This window comes from Hippoglossus stenolepis, chromosome 2, assembly GCF_022539355.2.
Source record: "Hippoglossus stenolepis isolate QCI-W04-F060 chromosome 2, HSTE1.2, whole genome shotgun sequence".
In the NCBI taxonomy this organism is placed as follows: domain Eukaryota; kingdom Metazoa; phylum Chordata; class Actinopteri; order Pleuronectiformes; family Pleuronectidae; genus Hippoglossus; species Hippoglossus stenolepis.
In genome coordinates, this window is record NC_061484.1 from 2631504 (window position 1) to 2648212 (window position 16709).

The 16709-nt window shown below is 40.6% G+C and overlaps 1 protein-coding gene across 2 annotated transcripts in view; it reads right to left on the reverse strand.

The window, feature by feature from the left end:
* sorcs3 (sortilin related VPS10 domain containing receptor 3) overlaps nt 1–16709 on the reverse strand; it is a 206760-nt gene that overhangs the window by 37613 nt on the left and 152438 nt on the right. For both annotated transcript variants that reach the window (XM_035146310.2, XM_035146300.2), the window contains exons 10-16: nt 9109–9255; nt 6653–6755; nt 3888–3964; nt 2827–2918; nt 1463–1570; nt 394–511; nt 155–288 (exon numbers count right to left, since the gene is read on the reverse strand). In XM_035146310.2, coding sequence (XP_035002201.1) covers nt 155–288; nt 394–511; nt 1463–1570; nt 2827–2918; nt 3888–3964; nt 6653–6755; nt 9109–9255 — 779 coding nt within the window. The remainder of the gene's footprint in view (nt 1–154; nt 289–393; nt 512–1462; nt 1571–2826; nt 2919–3887; nt 3965–6652; nt 6756–9108; nt 9256–16709) is intronic.

The window sequence follows — 16709 nt, forward strand, 5'->3', positions numbered from 1 at the left end:
CATTCTATTTAAAGTGGTGCTTCGACATGTGTGGCAGCGTTACACAGCAAACTGCTGTTAATGACGTTCTTTTGCAGACAAAGGAGAGAAACATAATCCCCCCCTAACGACTGTGAGGAAAAGAGCTACGGTACAAAGACAGTGTTCATCTTACCATTCAAAATCGTGAGCTCGGCAAATACAGGACTCAGCTGAGAGGATCCTGGAGTAGTCTTTTCCCAGCATGCAGTAGTTTCCAGGCCTGCGCTTCATGTAAATCTGTTTTTGTCCCATCACACATGGCTCACCCTACGGTCACAAAACACACCACGATTACTGTCAGTGATGTTTCCCTTTATGGAGAGAACTTTAACAGTTTGCCAGATGCATGTGTGAAATGCTTTTTATTCTCACCTGGTTGTGCAGGTGCCAAGTCTGATAGTCCTCCTCCGTGCATTTCTTGCTGAAGATGGACTTGTAGTCTATCTTGATGAGCTGCCATTCAGAACGGTGGCTGAAGTGTCCAAAAAAACTACACAGGCAAAGAACACAATTACAGTGAATTACTATGAATCAACAGCACTGAGGCTGTTCCACTCCATGATCACTACTACTCAGACTCTCACTCCAAATACGGTCAAAAGTGCAAGATGGTGGCATCTTTATTTCCAGTCTATGGTTCAAACTGTTTGGAAACAAGCCAACGGCTCTAAGCCACATTTTCTACACCAGTGGTTACCAATACGTGTTCAGTCCTGGGAAACAGGATTACTGGTAATCTACTTCCAACCTATTTCCCAATTATAATTGTTATGTTCAAAAGTTATAAAATATCCTGATATTTATTTAACAAAGTCCTTTGCATCTTCCCATGTGGATGAAATTCAGGAGTGGTCACTGATTCAAAACTCGTATTTTCATCACAATGCAAATATGCAGGTTTTTCAAATGCAGGGAAAACCACTAAAAAGGTGACTGACTCCTCTCCCACTGATATCACCTTATAGATGGAAGTGTGCAAAATACTACAACAGGAAGGATGAGCATTTGATTGATATACAGGCTATAGTGACCTCATTGTCTGGTTTGTGTGACTTTCTGAGAAAACGTTTATTATTTTTAGCTGAGCACACTACTACATTGGATCTGTCTTGCTTCAGCGGGTTGGTCCCTGTGTAGTCTATGGTCAGTGCTCGTGCCTGTGCTCTCAGATGGTGTTTAGCCAACTCAGTTATCCGACAACACATCCTGTTAACAGCTTTGTGTGGAAATACTTGTCAGGCATTACTTGCTCCTCAGAAATGTGACCTAATAAAGAGTACACAAAGGTTTGAATGTGCCCCTTCTTTTAAAGTTCCCTATCCATGTAGCCCTTTGCTGTAAAAAAATACTGAATAGAGAAAACACCATTCATCTTTCAATCAGCCCAGAACACCCACTGTAATGACAAAGATTGACACCGTTTCACTTTTTCTGGACTTACGTCATGATTTGGTTCTCGGCCCCAGCCTCCACCAAGACTCCATCCACAAACAGCGGCACCGAGGAGAAGCTATGTTGGGTCCACTGCCGCCCCTCGTCAAAGCTGACCCTGTGTATGTGTGTCAGAAGACATTCCCATCACAAATCCAGCAATAATGATAACACGGAAGCAGACCCTCTGTATTAAAAGCTGGTCACATGGGAGGATTTAGGTCGAGATCAGAATGACTGGCTTGTCTCAGCAGACGAGTCTCAGAGGCCCTGTGCAATTAGCACTGTAGCTTTGGGTAAATATCAAAAGGCTGCACATCAAAAGGGGCATTTAAGAAGCACTGTGTTTGGTTATCAAAGCAGAGATGCACAAAACTGACTTCAGAGTGTATGAAGACAGGAAATGTGTTGGTGTCAAAGAGGAGAAAAAGCAACGTCACGGGCCCTGGGTAAAGTTTACACCAGCGTGAAAAAAGCTAAAAGACCAGAATAGAACTGTTTCATGTTTGACTACAAAACTGCAGAGGGAGAAGGAGATAGCAAAAAAATTGGACAGCTTTCATCAGTGAAGCGTGGGCTCTATTGATTCTGACAGCTTATCAACGTTTGTGCTGATATGGGAACAACTAGGAGTACCTGAGTGTGACATGGGTTGAAACACTACTAAGCCCCATGCATGGGAAAAAAAGAACCCCCTTCCCCTTAAAACCCCCCACTGACTTCATTTGGCTAAAAGCACTTCTAACGGAAAAGGCTTTGACATGAACCTATTATGAGATTCAGGCCGGGGAAGTGTTTAACTTAACACTGGCTGGAAAAGCAACTCTGTTTCATAGCTGCTTGTACAGTGACTGTGGAGATACACAGGGTTCTTCCTATCTGTCTTTTTCCCCCCACTTTCTCTACCATCGTTCTTAAATTGGTTGGGAGACAAAAAACCAGCAGGATACACTTCACTGGCTCTGAAACTAATTTCAAAATGGTTGCAAAAGCAACTGGAGAACAGATCTGGTCTCAGTTGGATTAGCCTGCACTGAGGCAAAGCGTAGACACCCGATTTGGCAAGAGGAAGGCAACGTGTTAATTAATACACTAAAAGGGGGGTGGGGGGTGGGTAGGAGTGTGTATGTGTTTGTGTGTTTGGGGGGGCTCAGACTGTTAATGATAAGTGGCTAGAAAAAAATATCTCTCAATTTAGATTGCCTACGAGTATTTTCTCAAGAGCCACAGTCAAAGTGCATCACTAAATGGATCGAGTGCCACATATAATATATACAGGTTCATTTTTTTAGGATCATAGTGCTGGAATCGATGGAGTAAACCTTAAAATAGTTTTTAGAAAATGGAAAGAAATTTAAGAAAGAATGGACGTACCACAAGTGTCTGGTTGGCACGGAGGGCTGTTTCACAGCGACAAGGGCCCCTCCTCTATCCATGAACCACACGTTGTGCTCCTCTTCAAAAATCTGAACAGACATATGCAGAAATTCACCCTTAAAGTATTTGAAAACACCAGAAACTATTATCGCTAACACCTACAAGGAATCCTGAGATAAGCAAATGAATTTTCACAAAAAAAAGAGTGTATCCTCACTTAGCTACATTACACATTACATTATTACATGCATTCTACTCTATGGAATGCTCCTCAGAGTATAAGCTAAAGATTGCAGTTACACACTTACAACCTAAGCCAAGTTCAGACTTCAAAATGTTTAGCCCGATGAGTTTAGCAAGCCACTGACAAAGCCCCCCATCGGCACTCAGCCGGCAGTCGCATATCACCATGTGAGAACTGTTCAATGTCCATGTGTGAAGGCGATTAGAAAGGCTCGTGATGCATTAGGACCCAGATTTGATTTACAACCTGCTGGAAATCTAGTTAGAGTTGGCAACAACTCCAGCCAGCTCCAGCCAATCAGAGCGGGGGATTAGGTGAAGGTGGTGAAGGTACATGTAGTGGTGAGGTGCCCAAGGAACCAGGCTCTGGTTGGGCAGAAAAAAGTGAATGTTTGGACGGATAAATGTGGCCCAAGTCGCTCTTTATTCTTTACAATGGATGTTCACTGAAGCGTTTCACCTCCTCCAGCTTGATGTGTCATCCTATGATCATGGTGAGGATCAGTCCGGTTCACAGTGTTTATTCTCGTGTGTGTTTTCATGATTAATTCATCTTCTGCTGAAAGCTCATGAAGTTTGTGACCACCTGTAGCCACTCAGTCTTACAGTGGAAAGTCACAATGGCGGCAAGACTCCCGATCACACAACAGCAAGTCGTGTAGTCTGAACTGTGCAGCAACATGAAACAGGCCTGATGCAAACTGCCTTTCTGAAGTGGAAACTTAGTAGGTTGGTACTTCACAGCGGCTGTTAGATCCATTTTTCAAATGGTTGTACACGTCTATCAGTTGGCTTGATCTAGGTGTGAAGCTCACCTGTCTCCAGCTATTGCCAGCATCAGATGATACGAACATGCCAACGTTGTTGTAAGACAGCTCGGCTCCGATATTTCCTGTAGTGGGAATGCCAACAGAATAAGTGTTACAAAAAAAGAAAAGCACAGTGAGATCAAGCAGATAAAGGGCTGTATGTTCTTTAAACTGCCAATCACACCACGTTTGTGATGAATTCATTCCTATGGCTTAATTCCCAGATCTGCTTGCTTTATCTTGATTCATGTGAATAATACAAAGAAAACCCTGGGGTTGATTCCTATGCATGTCTGCATTATTCAGGCAACATAATGTGAGATGTGGAGGAGGGTGGGCGCCTTCTTCGCCTCAGCAGATTTCAGTGTTGCAACACAAAGTCTCCTTCGAGTGCGCAGCGACTGAACCAGCTTCTTGTGTCGACCTGCTCCACTATCTTGGCGGCGGCTCAGCAAATAGGCTCGTGTTTGATCTGGATGGTGTTTGTCATGTTGGTGAGTTGATTCCTGCACCAGCTGACGTATTAAAAGGCGGAGCGGGCAAAGGCTCGGCCAGCGATGAGCACACACACACTGTGCAAGCATGGCAGCAGAGACGTACCGTAGGTTTATTCAGCATTTTCACTCACCAAAGACAAAACAAACAGATCAAGAGACAAACACAAACTTACACATGAATGATCTCACACTCACACAAACACGATTTTTTTTTTCTGCTGACAGGACCACTGCTGCTAACACATCTATTCGCTCTTAACTCATGTCTCCTGTTTTGCCTCAGGTCTTTTGAAAGCTCTTGCAGGCAAACACATTATCATCTAATTAGGTGGACATGTGATCTGCAACACGTCTGCTGTGGAAGAATTAGGGTTCTGTACTCGGCCCAATTTTATTGACATCACACATGCTTCAATTAAGAAACACTTTCAGTAAACCCTTTCACTGGTATGCGGACGACACCCAGTTCTACTTATCAATTAAAACAGAACAAAGTATTCAACTAAATACTACAACTACTAACTGGATGACCTGCAACTTTTGCCTATTTAACAGAGACACAACAGAAGTTCTAACGCTTGGCCCTAAACACCTCATTATCTACTGATACAGCCACTCTGGATGGCATTGCCCTTGCTTCCTGCGAAACTGGGAGTTCATTTTGATGCAGATTTGTCCTTTGATTCTCATTCAAAACTAATTTTAAGGACTGCCTTTTTCACAAACATTAACAAATCAGGCACGTCCCGTCTCAAAAAGATGCAGACATATTTAATAATTCCTTATTATTGAAATTTAAGTCTATTCAGACTCTGCAGCTTGTCTAAAATGCTGCAGCATGTGTCCTGATAAGAACCAGGATAAGAGATGACATTTCTCCTGTACTAGGAGTTACAGTTCAGGAGGCAGACACCCTCCCTACATTTAAAGACTGTGTGAACCAAAACCAGTCAGCTGTCTCTTAACATGCTGTACGTGTCAGTAAGTGACTACTGAAAACACGTGAAAAGAATGGGAGCTATGTAGTGGTGAATTGTGAACTTTGAGCGTTTTACAGCATTCCTTGGTTCCTGATTTTGAGGACAGTCTGAGAGGGTGACCGCACAATGGCAGTGTGGCCCTCATTAGCATAGCCCACCCCCAAACTATTTAACAACTAGAGCAAAGTAACATCAATGGTTCTGGTGCATCCAGCTTTATTCAAAATGAAAACCAAGCCGTTCTGTGCCTATCGAAGATGAATAGCGGCGGAGCTAGCGCCACACACTAGCACCTGTACGGAAGCCCACATGCAGGTGATGAGTTTAAGTATGCCAGGAGGAAAGGAAGCGTTGATCTGGCAATTAAACACAACACTGATGATTATTTTTAATGATACAGGTGTAACTAATTCAACATATTTCATAAAGCAGTAGCAGTTTTAGAAAATACATTTTTGATTGCTTTACACGGTCTTTAAGAGTTGGCTTAACACCTTCCTTTTTTTGATAAAGCTTGTAGTTTGGACTGGTTCAGGTCTGTCTTGAACCAGCTCTTAGTTACGCTGATATTGGCTTGGATTGTTGGGGGACAAATGACTCAAGGAGTTTCTCTATCCACCTCTCCATCTTCGTCACATTAATGTCTCATCCAAGTGATGTTACCAACTTCACCTCTTCCCTGGAGTCCCTGTGCTTCATCTTTGCAAATCAGGGATTGCTGCTGTAGCCACTTAGTGGATCATGCATCGTAGATCATGGATCGTGGAGGATCGTGATCGTGGGGGCATCTGATCGTGGATTAGGATTAACACCAAATTACACAACTAGAGCTTAAATTAACAATATGCCTACTCACAGATGCTACTATTATTGGAAATACCTCTATTGATACAATTGTCATTACAGCTCCCTTCATCTCCGTCAGATATTTTCTTATGTATATATACTTAACACACTAAACATTCATACATCTCACCATTTATGTTCAACACTGTCTATTCTCATCAATGTCGTGAATATATGTATTTTGTTGATGTGTGTTACACTCAACATCTATTGCACTTGTGTCCACCCTGGGAGAGGGATCCCTCACATGTGGCTCTCTCTGAGGCTTCTTCATAGTCTTCCCTGTTAATATGTATTTTTTCCCTTCCTTTTCAACCTTGTGATTGATTGATTGATTGACATCACTCCTGCATTAACTCATATTTAAAAAATATTCAACCACCATGATTTGCAGATAGCAATTTGAGGCTTTTTTTCACTGTAAATAACTTCCTGTGTTTCATCTCACCTGCGGCAACTATGATCCCTGGTGCCGAGTTCTTAGTGGAGATGGTTCCTGACAAGTAAGGGTTTTCTGACGTTTGCAGCTGTAGATGAAGTGAACAGAAAGGCTGAAAAAGACAGATAAAACAATAGAGGTGAATGCTCATTTGAAGGAAAGACTCAAATAAAAAAACTGTATATTCAACCAGGAAAGATATTGCGTCATATTTTGTGTAAATATTATAAACATAAATGATATGGTCACTGCGCATCAGCTAATTCAATTAACTACCAGGTAACAGCAGAGGAAAATTCTCATTTGAAAATGAGAGTCAAAACTAAATTGTTGTACAATAAAGGGAAGCATTAAAAAAGGTTCCATTAGTCTCCCAAAGAGAACCAACTGTGCCTCCCTCATACGTTTTGCTAATTGCACTTAATCTGTCATTAATACAAAGAGCGATTGTAATTTGCATTAAAGTATGACGCCAAGTCTCCAGGGCACGCACACAACAGAAGACAATTACATCTGTTCACGGAGCTGAAAAAAAATGTCTGCTTTCATCTTTGCAGCAGACAGCATGTCACTGGTGCAAGGACATCAAGGGCAGTGGGACTGAACAGGGTAACCAAAAGGAGTCTAGGGCAGTAATTAAAATGGCAAACAAATGAATGCACACTCACAGGGAACCTGTAAGCCACAACGCAGGGCCCTGAAAATCACGTCCTCAGCAGCATGAAGTCCTCCTAATGTCTCAAACAGAATTCCTCCTAGTTAGTTTTAGTTGCAGGGAGGCTCTCTAATGAGGGAGGAGGTGTCATCAACACATGCTGTAAATCTGGCGCATTATGTACCTCAAACCCAACAGGAACTTCCATGAGCATGCCATTCCAAAAGCACCAACATAAAACACTTATATTAGGGTTTGCCAGAATATTTATGATTATAGAATTACATATTATTATTAATATTATTATTATTTAGCCTAATGTGAAATGCAGCAATTATCAAATAACTATCTGTTATAAAAGGTACAGACAGGTAAAGGTAGATTAGTGCATTATTACAACTTTTTTAGTATTTTACATTTTACATGTATTAGAGGCAACTTCTGGCATCTGGCAATTTCTGGGTTGTCAGGTTGTCAAAAACCTCTCTGATTAGTGTACAGCCTGGCATGGCCTTGTTGGTTAAACATTTTCTTCGACAGTTCAGCAGATTCCCCTGACAAAAGAGACTCAGACGTGGAAGAAAGGCCGCTGGTTCGATTTCTGACTGGCAGGATAAATTAAAGATGGGGACATTTTAAGGAATCATCCAATTTGTTTTTTTCACACCAAAACCTTGTCGATGCAGGAGCCTGCTTACTTTCCTGCTTTACATAGCTCACTAACTAAAACACCACCTACTGACCATAAAACTATTTTACTGTCAGAGTGGTTAGACTTTACAGTGAAACACTTCTTTACGTTGCCTTATTCAAACTTGACAATGACTTCTGAATCATATATTCTCTTTTTCTCTGAATGTCCTTTTTAAAAGGCTGACCTGAAAGCTCTAAAACCAAACCCTTTACCTTGGTAACCAACATCTAACTGAGTAATAAATGCTTCATGTTTATAATATCATTGTTATTATTACATATGCATGACCTTTACTCATTACAGCTCAATGCAATAGAATATGAGATTGAATTTTCGTGATAGTCTTGTGCATCACATGACGCAGCACTGACATTGGGACTTTGTGGCTTTGGCTCAGGAGGTAGCGTGTCTTAAGGTCAGTGGTTTGATCCCCAGCTACTCCACTCCCCATTTGTGTCCCTGTGTAAGAACCTGAACCACACTGGCGGCTGTGCTGGCAGTGTGTGAATGTGGTGTGTGATATAGAAGTGAGGAATGACAGTCTGTGTGTTAGAATAGAAAAGGGCTGTATAAAAGTACATGCACCATTTGAAACTTAACACTTGTGAGAAGAAAGGAAGAAATGAAAAGCATTGGAGGGGCGATGCAAACAATCCATCCACTGTACATACTTTTTAATGCTGTAATAATAACAATAATACCATTTCATACTGAAGTCATTAAAACATAATTTATACCGCATGAGGACAAAAGAAGAATGGATGATTAATCTATTAAAGCTGTAGATTGGGCTTCGCCATTGGTTGCACAAGTGAATGCAATACTACACTATGTGACATTTTCTGACTTCATATCAATGTCCTTCCTACCATATGAACATACACACACACACTCACACTTAGACTGTAATGCTTTCAGCTATGTGAGTATGCTGTGTAAAAAGTCAAGGGTCTGGAAAAAATTGAAACATTTTTGAAGATCAACAAGTTATCACCTGAAAAGTGTAACTGACATCTTCTTCTATTATTCAAGTCCACATCCTCCCTGAAGCTTCAACACCTATGTTTTACACAACCACACACTCTTTCAAGCTATAGTACAAACACAGTCTCTTACCAGAATACAGTGGATGTCGTTTCCATCTAGGTCAGCAGCAGGGGCCTGCAGCAGCCTCCAGTCCCTGCCCTTGTTGTAGGTGATGTAGGTCTTCACCTGGTTGTCTTGCCTCTTGTTAGCAATTAGCATGCCTTTAATTCCTGCCACCTGATGGACGTAGACACATGAAAAATGAGTTTTTATCTTTTCTCCCTTAATGCAAGTGTGCAAGTGAGTGTTTTATATCTTTTTAATGCTCCATAACAGTTCAGTTCTCGGTTGCGGATGAAAAAGCATACCATTAGAAAGGGCATTTTGTGTATTGAGGCAGCAATTTTCACAACGCCAGTTAAATGCAAATGGTGTGCTTATCTGTGTTTGGCTGTGTCTGACAGTCTGGCAAACACCATCAGCAGAGTCGGCTGCATCGTTTTACACAGTGTTGAGTGTGGTTTGTAATTATTGTGTATCCCTACATGTTTCAGCCATCCAGACAGTACCAACATGTTTATTGTTGACAAGTGACATATTACCTGTTCTCTCACAGTCAGACTGAACACACCATCACACTCATACAGACTCACACTTTTCCAAATTATTCCCGGCAAGTTGTCTCCCAGGGATTCGACATGTTTCTCAACCAAAGCAAAGCGTGATATGCAATGCAAAGGACAGTCATAGCTAATGGTTGCCATAGTGAGGGGCTCCAGTTGGATGTGTTTCTCTCCCTGAAGGAACACGTCTGTAATAAGTGGCACTAATAGGCAGCACATTTGACACTGTCGTAGGAACTTGGGGCCCTGGATGGATGCGGCTAACGAGGGTCCCCCCATCCTTATCCAACCAGACCTGTCAATCACTGCAGTAATTATTTATGGCATCCACCTCCTCAACATGTATGCATGAGCCAACATGCACACACAAACACACTGAGAGAGAGAGAGAGAGAGAGAGAGAGAGAGAGAGAGAGAGAGAGAGAGAGAGAGAGAGAGAGATGTTGATCTGATGTCAATCAAGTTGACCCCACCCCATGACAGACTTATATATACGACTCATATATATCAACACAGCAGCATCATACCAGATAAGTTATGATAGTCAATCTCAGGTCAGCTTATGCCAGGTCAACGTATATATAATGAATAGATAAATAAAGGGGAATGTAAGTAAAATGAAAGTAAAAAAAAAAAAAGGTTTCATTATCAGTTAAGTCCTATATGTCAATTATTCCTATTTATACCAGGTTATTTTGTAGGAAGAGTAGGATACCTACATTTATTTTTAATGCAATTTACCATGCATTTAAAGGCACATAAATAATTTGAGTCAATTATCTTTTTCTTAATATATATCTTTTTTTATATTGGCAATTTTAGTCTTCCATATTAAGGGATACAAGCACATTTAGGGGTTTCTTTTGTGCAGTAAAGTTTTAAAGCTTTTTGCAGCAGCAGCAGCAGCAGCAACTGAGTGGAATAGGAAAGAGAATAAAGTGTGATCACTGTGTTACAGTGTGCTAGCAAAGACAGTGAACATCCAGCTGGTTTAAATAATCTCTGCTACCAACAGTGAAGCGTGAGTCATCAAGTGGTGAACAGATTAAAATCTTACATTTCTTATTTCATTGTAAGATGTTTTCACACAGTCTGTTTTGAGGCAGATGACCCTGCCCTAACCACTGAACCTCTGAAAAATAATTAGCTCTTAAAAACACCTCATTTATGATACTGTATCCAGGTGAGTAATCATAATACAATAGGGATTTGTTCAGAAGGAGGCTGATTTGATTGGTAAGCATTTACTGCACATGTAAGATCTAACCATAAGCTCTTTATTATAATTCTTTAGGTTAATCTATATAAGATAAAATACAATAAAAATAAATCATTGGATTTTTTTGTATTTCAATGTGAATTCAATACTGGATTTTTATCCCAAAACAAATCTGTGCATTGTACTTTCCAATGAAGCGGGTTATTCCAATTATCAGCTGGTATATCAATTGTTTCCTGAACAATATGTTTTCCGTTGCTTGGTTTCATCTTCACACAGGTACTGTCATGGTTACACACACACACACTCACTCACAGCATTTCCTGTTTCATGTGATATGTCACTTCCTGTTTTACTTTGACACTCACGCTTGTCTCTGTTCCTTTAGGTAACATCACTCCCGCCCCTTGTGTGTCTCACGGATTGTCTTCCCCTCCCTTATATGTTTCACCTGTTAGTATATATGGTCTGCGTCTCCCCCTGTCCTGTGCCAGCTCGTCTGGTCTTGTACGTAGAGTTCCAGCGTTATACCCACGTCTTGTCTTTTGCTTTTGACCACCTTTTTGTATTTAGCAACCTAACCTTAGCCTCATGTTTTTGGATACCTCTGCCTTGTCTGTTTGCCTTCTGTGTTCCGAACCCTGACTGGAAATAAACGACCACTGTTTTTTGGAAACCGGACACAGTTTCCGAGTTGTGCTTTTGGGTCCTCAGTTCACGTACTCAGTCATTACAGGTACAGGGTATAAAGTATGGGTTCATCATTACTCATGGCACCCTTGAGAAGGCAAGAGCGCTGTTAAGCCTTGGGGTATTTCTCTAATTTATTTAAGGGTTTTTGGGTGTCTGGAAGTTTTTCATGCCGTATTATTTTTCACCTTTGCAGAGCAAGAGTAAGTGTGAGGGGCACCCGGAGCGCTCTTGTTGCTATTCTTTTCAAAGATGATAACAAGTTCCTGGAGCCTTAGGTGACAGCTTCAATTTGCTTTAGTCTGTACAATAGCCCAAAACCCAAAGACATTTAATTCAAAATGACAGCAACCATATATACAGAGCTGTAACTAGAGATCCTTAAAACGTTGTTATGGCTAATATGTCAGAAAGGGGTTCTAAAATTACATTTTAGAACTATAAAAAAAAAACATGAACAAGCAGACATTTGAAAGTTAATATTTGATTCTGATAATAAGCAGCGCTACTGTTTTCTGCACTGAATGCACTGTTTGATGGACAGGAGACTGATTGAAATTGAAAATGAAATACAGGTCAACAAACATGAAGTAATGATGGCAGTGAGTTCATAACTCAGCTCGGCTGCATAGACAGTGATCTGCATTCAGACAAATCTGGAATATCAGCTTGGAAAGCATTTTATGATTATTATTGTGATTGTTTATTTGTACTGGTGTGTGGTAAACAATGATTGAATGTAATTAAGTACATGTACTCAATTACTGTATACAAATTTGAGGGGCTACATAACTTGAGTGTTGCAATTTCATGTTACTTTAAACATCTACTCCATTAGATCTCAGAGGCAAACATTGTATTTTTAACTCCACTATTATTTTCTATCTCGCATTAGTCGCTAGTTACTTTACGAATTAATATTTGTGCTTTTTTTTTTTATATATTAAGAGAGAACAGTGAAACCCTGCTAATACATGTGTAATAAAAATACATAATACCATACATTCATTGTAAAAATGGCCAAGTTAATGTCCAGTCAGCATCATTGGAAATTAAGTTTAAATGTAATTACGATTCAGATAGTTAGCTTCGAGCAATGTGGCTGGAAACAAAGTCTTAAACACTAAGCCTGACTGAGATCATCACAATGTACACAGGCATGTTGTTAATCTTACTTACTGATAAACAAGCGACCATCATTTACCATTTGAAACCTATAATGTTATCCCTATATTTTTTTCCTCCCTGTCACTGTGCGTTTAAATACTTCTGCACGAAATCTTTAATGACATCACTGGTGCTAAAAACACCAGGCCTATCTGGTCGTTGCAGTATTCTCTCTGTTAAAAGGGGAACGTCCTTCTTTTTTCACCCGTTTTGATGAGCTGCTATATCACATGGAAGTGTTCATGCAGCATAGAGGGACCCACAGAAACGCGATCAGTTTGTAAGAGAGACTGGACTTTGAGAGTGTGCAAGCAGCGAGAGAGAAGAGAGCAGGGCTCGGGTGCCAAGCAACGGAGAGAAGGGGCAGGGGGCAGGGGGAGGTTGTGATCGGGACTGTCATTTAATGCTCAGTAAACAATCGTGTTGAATTTAACCCGAACTTTTAAAACCCGGACAATAACAAGTAAGTAAACCACCATAAAAAGGTGCATAAACGCTCTTTTGTATTAAAAAAGGTATGTAAACTGTGTTTATGTGGGTTTACTCCCCACTACACCGGTCGTCCTGTCCTGTCACTTTAATGTACAGTCTGCCTTAAAGAAGTAGCGACATGGCAAGCAACCATCACATCCAACAAAAACACAGCAGCAGAAAAACATGGCAAATGTGGCACTTTTAACACTGTCGTCTGTTTGATGCTGTGTAGGCAGTTTTTTTTTCCTGAAAACTGCTATAAATAATTGAAATAATGATGCAAGCAACATTTGGAGACCGTAAAACCAGACCAAAGAGCTTACGTTTAAAAAAAAAAGGGGAGTGGAGCTGTGGGAAGTGCGATTTAAGTGGATTTATACGTCAGAATACAGTTTGCCAGCATCTATACAATCACCATAAACCATCTTCTAATTTAAAAACCTGATATTTTCATGACTTAAGGAAATGATCCCATGGGAGAATTAGACCGCATGCACTCATTTAAAAAAACGCAATAGATTAAAACATTGCTGTCAATTCATAGAAGGTATAGAGTGTCTTTATGGATCAGCCAATTATCTAATGTGAAGCAATTTTACATTCCACGATATATTACATGGGTTAATTATTAAATCACAGCTCTGTGGAATCAGGATTTCTGGCAGTACAACACAAACATGACACAATCATCATGAGCATCAGCCTCATCAAGATCATCATGCAGTCAGTCACTCAGAGCTGTTCATGGTGAGACGAGGGAGAGGAAAATAAGTGTTGATACAGTGAATTCAAGCCAATCAGAGGGATAATTGTCAGAGAGCCACCTGCTAAATCACCTCTCAGACTGAGGGAAAGCTAAGTGGGTGATGTAGAGCCCTGATGTCAACAGAAAATTAGCTTCCACAACAAAGGCGTGTGATTACAGAAATTGCCCTCATACAATGTGATTAACCAATGAAATAATCCCCGCAAATTTAGGAAATAGTTGTCAAATCTTCTGAGTGGGAATAGCACTATTCATTTTAGGGGGGGGCGCAAAGAGAACAGGGGCCTTCTGGGAAAAGACATGACAACTAAGTGGAAGAACAAAACAACTTTCACGTACTTTGCTGATTCCCCTCTGGTCTGACTTGAGCCGTGCCTCGTCTTTGGAACATTAGGTCTGTGAAGTGCAGTTTGTCAGGGTCTAACAGCAATAAATGGGGTGAGTTCCATCTTCCCGTGTGTAATGGGTCGGGTGGATCAGACACAGCAGTGTATCATCTAGCTGTTGTTCAGCCTCAGATCAAGAACAGAGCTGTGACCATATGACAAATGCAATTAAAATGCCTTATCATCTCATACTGCATGCTGAAATGCCTTAACTACTGCGGCATGGTAACAGGAGCTGCACACAGCCACCCACACACACACACACACACACACACACACACACACACACACACACACACACACACACACACACACACACACACACACCATGCTGTGCAGAAGAAGTAATGGCACTGTTAATTACCTCACCAGTGCCACTGCTGCTGGCCAATATCTCACTTCTTTCACTCTCTCAGTCACACCTGCCAGTGTGGGAGTGATAAACTGGGTTCACCAGGGAGTGGAGAAGGAGGGAATTCTACTTCCCTGCCATGAATGCTAATGCAAACACATACAATAGCTAGCCAGTAAGCTAACAAGGTCATTACGAGTCCAGAGGTGCAAGGCAGTGAGCCCCATTAAGAATGCTGTTTATACTGTGTGTCTGCTGTCAAGAAGATACACAACCACCTCCTGTAACACAAACTCTACAGCACTTCTGCATGTAAAGCAACAACAATACCTGTTGTAATGTGGACAAATATATGACTCACACATGCTTAGTCAATGTTAACTCTAAATCAAATTGATTTGGCTAGTAGTGTCAACATGAATATTAAATTGAATATTATCAGCAGACTCAGCAGTTCCCTTCAGCTCTACAGAGCGTTTTAGTGTTTCCCAGCTCATTCTTCTGATTTAAGGACCCAATACTTTAATGGTTTGGTTAATTCCCATATTGCTTACATCAACCTCGATTCAAGAATTAAAGGTCTGTTAAGACATCAATACACAGCCCGCACATCACCAAGCAACTGTCAGACAAGGTTTGTGATTATAGCTGGTAACCAGGCATATGTTTTCCTTGGAGGAAGGTCGTTGGTGGAGATAAAAATAGAGCAAAAAATGTACCTGATGCATCATGTCACAAAGCAAAAGTTGCCCTCAAACTGGTTTCCTGACAATGACAGTGAGTTCAGTGAATTTCAGTGCCACCCCTTTCTAACCAGACCTGAATCCAAGAGAACACCTATGGTTGAACAGGAGTTTGGCAGCATGAGTGTGCAGCTGAGATGTTGAGATGTAGTCATGTCAACATGGAGAAGAATCTCCAAACATGTCCACCATCTGGAACCCATGACGCAGTGAACTGGCTGAGAGCAAAGGGAGCCCTATACCCAGTGTCCTAATGAAGTGCTTGTAGAGTGTTGAACCAAATCAAGTAGTATGAAATAATACCTGAAGGTCAGATCAGATTTGATCATCAGCAGATCATCATGTATTTGATGATTATATTTAAATGCTAGTAATGATAATAAAATATAAAGAAACAAAACAAGGTCATGGGTCCAGCTAATTAGAGGAGACATCCCACAGAAACACCAGGTAAAAGACACACTCTATATTCTAATGAAATGCTGTGATTCGCTGCTTCTGCTCGAGAAGGAAATACAATATGAACGAGAACCAGTCCTTATTTTTTAATTATCAATCAAGTTGGAGCTTGATTTTTTTCAGTAATAACTGATAAGAGTGACATTTTTTGTTTGACTGTTATTTGTTAAAACAAACTTTTAACAACATCAACTATTTAGATCATTTTGCAATTTTATTCATTATATTAATGAACAATAATTACATCTAAAAAATTTAAATATCCTGACCTAAGTCCCTTAAATGGATCACAAAAACCCAAAGTCTTTATTGTCCACTTCCCATTGTGGAGCTTGATAATAACTTTTTCTTTTACTTTTGTCTGCCTGTTTGATGCCCAAAGTAAAGTTTAGTGGAACCCTTTCAAAGACCTGACAGTCAACTTTGGCAACATGCAGGTTCCAAATCCGTGTTCGAAAATTTTATTTACAGGCAAATATTTGGCTCATATTCGGATCAGAGGTGGGTTTTTAAAATGTGAGGTTGTAGAGTCCTGGTTCCAAACAGGGTTATACTGCAGAGTTATAGAAGCCAGAAAATGTCGGCGCATGAAACTAAAGGTTGGGTCACTGGTATCGATTAACAGCCCAAGTAATGCACTACATTCTCATTTTGTGCAATGGGACATAAAAATCTGAATTTATTGCGTAATTAACCACAAGCTTACAAAGAAAAAAAACCTTTTGCTCCACTGTTTGTGTTTGGTACATATATGTATCTGTACTTTACTGCACATCTTATGAGGCAGTGAGGGAGTAATAGTCCCTGTAACT